The sequence below is a fragment of the Salvelinus namaycush genome, chromosome 1, assembly GCF_016432855.1.
Source record: "Salvelinus namaycush isolate Seneca chromosome 1, SaNama_1.0, whole genome shotgun sequence".
Taxonomy (NCBI): domain Eukaryota; kingdom Metazoa; phylum Chordata; class Actinopteri; order Salmoniformes; family Salmonidae; genus Salvelinus; species Salvelinus namaycush.
The window spans coordinates 80,369,786-80,380,157 of NC_052307.1; the positions used below are offsets into that span (position 1 = coordinate 80,369,786).

General features: G+C 40.9%; 1 protein-coding gene across 1 annotated transcript; it reads right to left on the reverse strand.

Moving 5' to 3' along the window:
• Window positions 1-449: 449 nt before the first annotated feature.
• On the reverse strand, window positions 450-6,525 carry LOC120049711 (selenoprotein S-like). Its single transcript, XM_038996068.1, has 6 exons — window positions 6,299-6,525; window positions 3,841-3,972; window positions 3,412-3,518; window positions 2,718-2,807; window positions 2,192-2,264; window positions 450-1,390 (listed from the first exon to the last, which is right to left on the reverse strand). Exons 1-6 carry the CDS (start codon window positions 6,390-6,392, stop codon window positions 1,308-1,310), a joined length of 579 nt encoding a protein of 192 aa, XP_038851996.1. The 5' UTR covers window positions 6,393-6,525; the 3' UTR covers window positions 450-1,307.
• Between the last annotated feature and the right edge of the window lie 3,847 nt (window positions 6,526-10,372).

The window sequence follows — 10,372 nt, forward strand, 5'->3', positions numbered from 1 at the left end:
ATGCATGCAGACAGGCAAAAAAGTACAGAACAAGCATTGTTGAACCTTGAAATTAAACGTCAGCCGAGTTAATATGCGGCACTGATAGTGAAATGAAAAAGCAATTTCTGAGAAATCATAATCGACTAGGCCAACCACAAAATGCTCTATAACTCAATTAATGTAAATGGTGTGCAGAAAATGAACATAAGGTTTATAATGATTGTATAAAATTCTTATCAATTTAAGAGCAAGACTACAACAATAATGTCTATGACAGCCATAGAAATCAGTGCGATCTTACCCAATACAGTTTAGAAAATCTGTACCCATACCGTTATGATTGTGGCTTCATTTACATTACACTGCCGCCATCTAGTGGACAATATGGAGCTGGCAGGTGTATGCTATTGTGTGTGGTCACAGTCAGCCTCCCCATCAAACATCACAGATACGTAGACAACTTATCTATAATATCTTTATTGTGATAAAAAGGTGCAGGTCAGTTTATTTCTCAGTAACTAAAATTGCTTGATGATCATTGATATTCCAATAAATAACACGATGACTAACGGTTACATCTGATTTATGTAATTGTATAAAAAGCAGTACTAAAGCCATCTGGCTAGCATCTACTCTCGCAACATGAAGCCTTGGTAGGCAGCGCACATTTGAAACTTTACACAAACGCCAACTCCAAAAGAAGACAAGAAAACACACATACACAGTTACACTGAAAGTCATCAGCCAAACCCACTGGCACAGATGCCATTTACAGGAATAGCATCATTAGAAACTGTCGTACTCAGAAGGCCTTCTCAGGTGTCCTGAAATAAGATGATTCAATAAGCCAAAATTTGAATGTGGAAACAAGACAATCGTTTTCAACACTGGTTAGTTTGAAGTTGTCCAAAGGCATTAAAACAGAAAGGATTCATCGTTATCATGTGGCAACACATTGTATTTTTTGACAATGCTAATATTACTGAGGCAAAATGATCTAAAACACAGTTGTGAAACCAATCCCTAAACCCAAACACAGAGAGTTACAAATAACAAATAGATTTAGATCAATAACTAAGAGGGCTTTGAGATTGCTGGCAGCTTCCTTCAGTAGGTCAGTGTGTGTCTCGGACGGGTCAAAGATCAGAGTTCACAGGTCACCTCAGAGTAGGCACAAGTCACACCTAGCCACAGCTACAGGGTCAGATATTTCTTCCATCCTCCTAGTAGTTCAGGTTAGGAACGACGGTAGGGTATTCTGATCCTAGATCCGGGTTAAGGGGGAGATGTCTACCCTGAGCCTGTGGCTCTGACCTCCTTTAACCTCATCCGCCGCCAGCTGACGGCCCTCTCCTTCCTGGTCTCCACACACAGGATCCACCTCCCTCTCCGCTCAGGGGATTAAAGCCTGAAATACACACAGCAGGGCAGAATGTAGGTTACTGGCACAGAGAGGAGATGGAGGACGCCAGCGCCACCTACCTACTACTTATTCCTTAAAGGAGCAACGTCACATTTTAGCCATTTTCTTTTTAAAGACACTGTTTGGATACCCCCCCACAAAAAAAAGCTTAGTACTGCTTCTTACCGGATCATAATCCAAAAAACATCAGTTGCAAGGATGAACATTCTGTATCGCTAATGTTTTTGAAATACAAAACATTAGCAATATTACCTGTTGTTTTCCTGTATCGTAATACAGACAGATGTACACAACTCGCAGGACCAACTAGTTGCAGTACAAAGCTACTCTGCAGCGTTGCGCAGTGATCAATTGTTTTTCTTTTGTGGATTTCATTCCTTCGTTACTACTGGTATGTACTTTATATTTGGCACCATTTGCAGGTGGAAATGTTAAATGTATAAACTTTGAATAGGTTTCAGTAAGAATAGCAGTGCTTTTTATTTACAGTAAGATTAGTGCCTTGCATGAATATGAAAGTTGCTCATCATTGCATGGATACAGAAACGAATCTAGTAGGATTCAAAACCCGTTTAATTACTTTAAGAGTGAGCATGATGTCTTACATTTTATGTTTTGTGAACAATAGTTTTTTTTATTAGGTCACAAGGGAAATACAATCATAAAAATGTAATTACACTTCCCCCCCCTTCTTGTATCGCTTACACACCCTCCCAGCTATTACAAACATACCTCTGGAAGCCCCCAATTACAATACTGCTCTCATCATCAAATATGTCAACATACCACTGCTCCGTAGGGGCTTCTTGTCAGTCTTTGGTTTCAACACTGTAGTCGATGTGCTGGCCTCTTCAGTGTTCTGAAATGTTACATCATAATAATAATTATAATGAGCTATTTTCATTTACAGACAAGAAACCTCTAAGTGCTTACATGAAACCCATGAACAAATCTACGACTTATGTAATATGTCTGAGACAGGAGTTTCTTCATGGTCAGGAAAAACTCTGGGTGCTAATCACGACTTATCACAGCCAAGAGATTTTTCTGACCCCGTGACCTGCCCGTAAAAAACTCCTGACTCATCCATAATGTCTATCAAATGCTGCATTTACTTTGCATTTTATGTATGGTGGTCCTGTATGAATCAGTTGGTAAGAGCATGGTGCTTGCAATGCCAGGGTTGTGTGTTCGATTCCCAGGCCCACACATATGTGAAATGTATGCATGCAAGTCGCTTTGGATAAAAGCGTCTGCTAAACGGCATATGGTATGTATGTTACTTAGGCCTATGATAGAGAAGGCAGCTTACCTGGGCTGTCTTTGCTTTTCCTCTGTAACTCCTCCCCTCTTTCATGCTGTCATACATCTCAATTTTCTGTTGTCTCTTCTCCTCCTCCAGCTATCACGGGCAAACAAAAGACAAGTACCACAAAGTCTTCAAGATCAGATTTGGCAGGGACAACGGGCAAACTTGTTTGTGGTGCCTGGGGTTTCAGATCTGTGTTAAAAGCCCAGTGCAGTCAAAAACGTAACTTTTTTACATATTTATTTCCACACTATGAGGTTGGAATAATACTGTGAAAACGATAATGCCTTTTTAGTGTGAGAGCTGTTTGAAAAGACCGCCTAAAATTTCTGCCTGTTTTGGTGGGACGGAGTTTTGGCCTGTCTGGTGACATCACCAGGCGTTAAATGAGTTAATAGGCCAATAAGAAAGAGTTCCAAACCTCTGCCAATAACAGATCGTTTTCCCCTCCCAACTCAGACCACTCCCAGACAGTCCTAGCAAAATTCTTGCTTGAGAAATTGCTCTTTGCTAAGAAGCCATGGTCCACGTACGGTCCGTCCATGGTCCACGTACGGTCCGTCCATGGTCCACGTACGGTCCGTCCATGGTCCACGTACGGTCCGTCCATGGTCCACGTACGGTCCGTCCATGGTCCACGTACGGTCCGTCTATGGTCTATGTATGGTCCGTCTATATGAAAGGTGTCACTTTATACCTGTTGTTGTTTCAGCCTGAAGAGGGCCGCCTTGGCATCCAGCTCCTCCTGCATTCTTCTCCTGGACGCCTCCAGTGCCTCTTGTCTCCTCACCACTGCATTGGGATCTGCCAGATTTTTTTTTAAAGATTGGATGATATTACTGACTCCATTAATTCCATGGCATTCCGAGATTCCGTTCCTGATGTGTCAGTCGCCTGGATGAGAGCTGGCTCTAGCCTGTGAGTGCCAGTTGGTTTCTGCTTTAGCAAGCTTGTCATTGTCTTGAGAATATGGCATTGTTGGAGCTGCAGCAAGAACGCTCATGTCCTAGGTGCGTGTGTGTGCGTGCGTGTCTGACGGTGTGTGTCTGCATAAGAGACTAAATGTACTTGTCAAACTCAGTGACTTCCTTGGTTAAATAAAAAACTATTGGTTTTGGCCACTCACCTTGCACTGCTCCAGAAGCCGAGCTGCTCTGTCCCTGGCTGGCTCTCCTCTTGCTCAGGTGCTGGACCACCAGGTAGACCCCCACACACATGAACAACAGATACCATCCATATTCTGCCACCAATGGTCCGACTGTGGACAGGAAGGGAAATTATGTTGAGGTCTCAACTTATTATTGAGTGTAAGAACAGTAGAATACATCAGGTGCAATTTCAAAAGAAATTGTGCATCAGTAGCTTTTCTCTTTTAGCCATGTCAGCTAACAATTTTTAGTTTAAACTAACTACCAACCAATCTATCTAAACAAGTAGTAATCCTGGCCGAATACGGACCGGGCATGAAGAGAACGTGCCCATGGGCCCTGACCTCCAGGGGGCCCCTATTGATTTTGTTAGTCATGCACACTCAAATTATATTAACATGGCATAATTCATTACAAAATGTGTATAATTGCAGGAAAAAAATGTTGATCCACGGCAAAATGGGTAGAAATTGCAGGAAATAAGCTGTGAAACTGCACATTTTTTCTCTGTCCCATGGCAAAATGATTAGAATTGCATGAAATGTGTTGTAACATTGCAAAGTTCTCTCCTTACCAAAGCGTAGAATTGCAGAAAACTTGCTTTAAAGCGGCAACATTCGCTCTGCGGCCTTTGGCAAAATGTGTAGAATTGCAGGAACTTAACTTAAAACACTACATTTCTTTCTCCAACATCAAAAGGGGGACCACTAAAATGTTTTAAATGTTTTCACGTGATGTGGAGGGCCCCCCCAATCAAATCTTGCTTAGGGTTCTCAAAAGGCTAGAGCCAGCCCTGAGTATTGACATTTAGGCTGTGACAACGAAAAGGCAGCAGACAGACAGACAGTATGTTTTAGCAGGGAGGTTTGGTAGAGTGAGCTGATTTGGATCGATACAAAAAAAAAAAAAGGTGTCTAACAGATTGTGAACCTAAATGTGTTAATTTGATTCTAGAGGGGGGACAATAAATAAAACACCTATTTGGTTAGGGTGTAGGGGCAGATTAATGTAATCTTGTTTTCAGGTGATTTGATTATCTATTTACTTTATTTAGTCTGATCAGTGTAAAAATTCTCATTCTTAACAATGGGCTAAAATACAGGGTAATGAATGTGATGTCAGCAAGAACACTACTGTTATTCCCAACACTTCTTTTATTATTCCACCTCTTCCCAATGTTGCCAGTGTAATCACAGATTCAAAATCTGATATGAATACTTGGGTCTTCGAAAATGAATTGTACGAGGCTATGTATTTTTGCAGCCATTCATGGACAGTTTTGAATAGATCATACAAAAAAAAGCATTGCTATGAAATGCTCCAGGAATCAAATACATTTCACATTCTAGTATTGTGCACATGCTAGGCAGAGATGGTAGGGGGACTCAACTCATAAACGCATCATATTTTGTCTACATAGAGTAAGATGATGGCCAGAACCCATATTGATATTTATTAGATGTTTCCTTGAAGGTTGGGTGATTGAGAAATGAATTGTTATAATAAGAACATATTCAAAAGACCCAGCACTTGGGAAACAAAGCATCTTGAAAAATTATAAAATTATTAATTTCCTCATTTGACCTTGCCGAGATGAAAGGAAATATGAATTATCCATAAGCACATGGACCGCCAACCCTCCTGGTGAGCAAGCAGGAATTTCTTCCAGACCCATTTTAAAGAGAATTCACCCAAATTACAAAATACTGAAAACGTTTGTGTCCTTACCTTGAAGGCAGTCTATGGACAAGGAGACTACAATCTAGGATTTGGTTACCCACTGCCATCAACATTTGAATTTCCTGTGCAAAGCTTTGGTGCAGTGGTAACACTCCCGTACTTTCCACCTGAAAACAGTGATCAATCCCTGCTTCCAATCTCCCCACTGTCTCACATTTGCCTGTCTCCCCATCTCATTACTGTCTGAAAAGTGTCAAACAATAAAAAAAAAACTTTACATTTCAGCCGCTCAAAATCTCAAAGTCGTAAAATGTTGAGTGTTCATTCAATTTTCTAAGCATCCAGATTCCTGAATACACCTGACCGGTGTTATTTGTTACCCTGGTCATAGGCCTAAGCCATGTCAAAATACGTAGAATTGCAGGAAAGAGCTTTAAAACAGTAAAATGTTCTCCCATCTAGGAGTCTGCCAGGGGAAATGAAATTCACATAGCAAATATAACTCTAAGCTTTCTTCAAAAGTTGGCAGCCCTGTCAATGAATGAGGCGTCTCTGTATCTAGTTATTTTGCTAGCGAGCTACTGTAGCTAGCCATCTTAGCCTACACTAGCCAAAATAGCTACAACCACTGCTACAACGTTAGCTAGCTGCATTATTAGCTTTAGTCTTTGAAGGATATCTAGCCCGGCTAGCTAGGCTTGGTAAACAAGCCAGGAAACGGACAGATGTGCAGCTGATATTAGCTAGCCAATTTACCAGTTTGTTGCAGGAAACTTAAATCCTGGTTTCCAAGGGGTGTCTTCTGTATTTCTGGTCCACCTTCGTCCTCAATGGTAACATCGTCATCCATTTCTAAACGTATTGGTGACTCTATAGTCCTCTAATTATGCGTTTCAATGTCACCACAGCTCCAACTAGCTACTTTTCATGCTTCGTGAGTTGACAAAAAATGCAATTTCCTGGTCTATGTGTTATAAACACCACGCCAGTAAAGATGACGTAGAAGCCTCTCGTGCTTCTGAGCAAGACACCAGTCACACACTAGGTGTCGGCAGAGTCCAATAAATGTATCCTAGCAAGCGGAACTAGATGTCAATACACACTTAAAAGTGCTACACTTATCAAAGTCATGCCGCTTTTCATTCTATAAACTGGAAGGCAAAAATTAAGCATAGACTTGACCTGTGAGGCCAGTACAGTTCACTCCACAAGTAGCCTACCCATTCACATTGTAGCACAGTGTGCAGAGTCAGTAAAATTTGTCATGCTTTGTATGCAACAGTTGTAGACTAACAGTGAAATGCTAATTTACGGGTCATTTTCCAACAATGCAGAGTTAAAGATACAAAATAAAATAGTGACACAAGGAACAATTACACAGTGAATAACAATAACAAGTAAATATAGCATGGCTATATACAGGAAGTAGCAGTACCGAGTCGATGTGCAGGGGTACAAGGTAATTGAAGTAGTTATGTACATATAGGTAGGGGTAAAGTGACTAGGCAACAGGATAGATACGACAGTAGCAGCAGCGTATGTGGTGAGTGTGAAAGTGTGTGTCAATGTGTGTATGGCGTCAGTATGCATGTGTGCGCGTGTTGGGGTGTCAGTGTATGCATGTGTGAGTGTGTGGGTAGAGTCCAGTGTGTGGGTAGAGTCCAGTGTGTGGGCATAAAGTCAGTGTAAAAAATGGTCAATGCAGGTAGTCTGGGTAACCATTTGATTACCCCCACAGCATGATGCTGCCACCACCATGCTTCACCTTGGGGATGGTGACAAGTTTCCTTCCGACATGACGGTTGGCATTCAGGCCAAAGACTTGAATCTTGGTCTCATCAGACCAGAGAATCTTGTTTCTCATGGTCTGAGAGTCTTGAGGTGCCTTTTGGTAAACTCCAAGTGGGCTGTCATGTGCCTTTTACTGAGGCGTGGCTTCCATCTGGCCACTACCATAAAGGCCTGATTGGTGGAGTGCTGCAGAGATGGTTGTCCTTCTGGAAGCTTCACCCATCTCCACAGAAGAACTCTAGAGCACTGTCAGAGTGACCATTGGGTCACCTCCCTGACCACGGTCCTTCTCCCCTGATTGCTCAGTTTGGCCGGGCGGCCAGCTCTAGGAAGTCTTGGTGGTTCCAAGCTTCTTCAATTTAAGAATGATGGAGGCCACTGTATTCTTGGGGACCATAAATGCTGCAGAAATGTTTGGGTACCATTCCCCAGATCTGTACCCCGACACAATCCTGTCTCGGCGCTCTACAGACAATTCTTTCGACCTAATGGCTTGGTTTTTGCTCTGACATGCACTATCAACTGTGGGACATTATAAAGACAGGTGTGTGCCTTTCCAAATAATGTCCAATCAATTGAATTTACCACAGGCGGAATCCAATCAATTTGCAGAAACATCTCAAGGATGATCAACGGAAACAGGATGCACCTGAGCTCAATTTCGAGTCTCATAGCAAAGGGCCTGAATACTTATGTAAATGTGATATTTCTGTTTTTATATAGCACATTTTGCTTTGTTAATATGGGATATTGTGTGGAGATTGCTGAGGATTGTTTTTATTTAATCCATTTTAGAATAAGGCTGTAAGGTAACAACATGTGGACAAAGTCAAGGGGTCTGAATACTTTCCGAAGGTACTGTAACTGCTACATATCAATACAGCATTATGTACTGAAAAAAATATAAAGGGCAGGGGCAGGAGCAGGGGCGCAGCCATGAGTGGGCTTGGGAGGGCATAGGCCCACCCACTGGGGAGCCAGGCCCAGCCAATCAGAATTAGTTTTTCCCCACAAAAGAGCATTATTACAGACAGAAATACTCCTCAGTTTCATCAGCTCTCCGGGTGGCTGGTTTCAGATGATCCCGCAGGTGAAGAAGCCCTATGTGGAGGTCCTGGGCTTGAGTGGTTTCACGTGTTCTGCGGTTGTGAGGCCGGTTGGATGTGCTTCCAAATTCTCTAAAATGATGTTGGATGTGGCTTATGGTAGAAAAAGTAACATTTAATTATCTGGCAACAGCTCTAGCGGGCATTCCTGCAGTCAGCATGCCAATTGCACACTCCCTCAAAACTTGAGACATCTGTGTCATTGTGTTGTGTGACAAAATTGCACATTTTAGAGTGCCTTTTTATCTCCCCCTGCACAGGGTGCAGCTGTGTAATGATCATGCTGTTTAATCAGCCTCTTGATATGCCACACCTGTCGGGTAGATGGATTATCTTGGCAAAGGAGAAATGCTCACTAACAGGGATATAAACAAATTTGTGCACAAAATTTGAGAGAAATAAGCTTTTTGTGCGTATGGAACATTTCTGGTAACTTTTATTTCAGCTCATGAAACATGGGACCAACACTTTATATGTTGCATTTATATATTTTTCAGTAAATAATTTCCCATGTTGCATTTTACTGGATTTTCCCACCCGCAATATGAATATCGGGTTGCGACTGAGGCGACCCGGTGAATTTTCCATAACAAAAAAAAAACATTTGAGAACCACTGCTGGATGTTTAGCATACAACTCTTTCCTTTTATCTTAGTTCAATTTGACAAAGTAAATAAAAAGGTGATTCAAAAAACTAGATTTCTCTCATATAAATATATTAGTGTTATATACTGTTTTTTGTTTTAAGCCTTTCACAAACCTTAACCCTAAACTATCCCATAACCCTATCCCTAACCATTCAGAATGAATGCGTAAAATTACGTTTTAGTTTCACTTTATGTAGAGTTTGACTTACAGTAAGATAAGGCACCACATGGAAAAATTAAAACGCCTTGATGAATTCTGTTGACAAATTCTATTGCAGCAGTTTTGTCACCAAGTATCACACATTTTTGTGCATTCCTGAAAATAAAGGATTTACTACACAGCCCTTAGTTGTTGTTTTTTAATTGTCTGTGATCTGTTTATTAGTAATCTACTGTATGTTATGTTGCTGCAATATGTTTCATTGTCAAATAAGATCTTTTTTTCACAAAAACATAAGCGAAAATGAAACCAGAAAAAACATAAGCGAAAATGAAACCAGAAAGAACACGCCTCACCCTGCAGTGAATACCAGTCTATATCTACAGCAGCCTACAGATGTGGTCATTCTTTGGTGGCCAGCAGCAATGGCAGAAGCATACTCGTTCTCTCTGCTTGTTGAGCTAGGAAACCCTGATGTCCCCAAAGTACAAAACAAGTTGATCAAATATTTCCAGAGTAAAAAGTCCAACGGTGGTGATTGTCTAGTTGAAGTCTCAAATGGACAAAGAGCAGTTGTGCGGTTCCGGACAGAGGAGGGTAAGTTTTATAAAAGTTCACTTGTTTTTCCACAAATTATACAGGCTGATGTGCATATTGAAATCAAAGGCATAAGGCTGTTTATAAGATACACTATTATGAAATAACAACCCTCATTTATTTTCATTGTCCTAATGGAAGGGTCAAATGTAAACTAAAGACGTGAAGCCACTTTCAGACATTTCACATTGAAAAACACATGATTTTGGAAAATTGTACTTTTGTTTTTTCACATATAAAGATTGAAGCGTCAACTTCACATCCCATGTTAAATCAAAAGGACACTAGAGTTACGCAATTAACACATTTGGAGCCACATGATTTTCTGAAATGTGTATTTTCTGTACATCATTTAAATGAAAAAATATATTTAGTTTTGAATATGTTTTATGTAAATTATTGTAGGCTATGCCTATGATAATTGGGTCGTTCCACCAGTTGAGTACGTTTTGGGTAGTGTAACTTGGTAAAAAAAAATCGGGGTTCAAATAATATCTTTTTTTCATGAAGCATAAGCAAAAGTGAAACC

Excerpts from the sequence above, each read along its gene's own strand:
- LOC120049711 (XM_038996068.1), bottom strand. The coding sequence starts at position 6,392 with ATGGATGACGATGTTACCATTGAGGACGAAGGTGGACCAGAAATACAG. Across the intron at positions 3,973-6,298 it reads AAGTTTCCTGCAACAAACTG|TCGGACCATTGGTGGCAGAA; the intron begins GTAAATTGGCTA and ends TCCTGTCCACAG. Across the intron at positions 2,265-2,717 it reads GAAAAGCAAAGACAGCCCAG|AACACTGAAGAGGCCAGCAC; the intron begins GTAAGCTGCCTT and ends GTAACATTTCAG.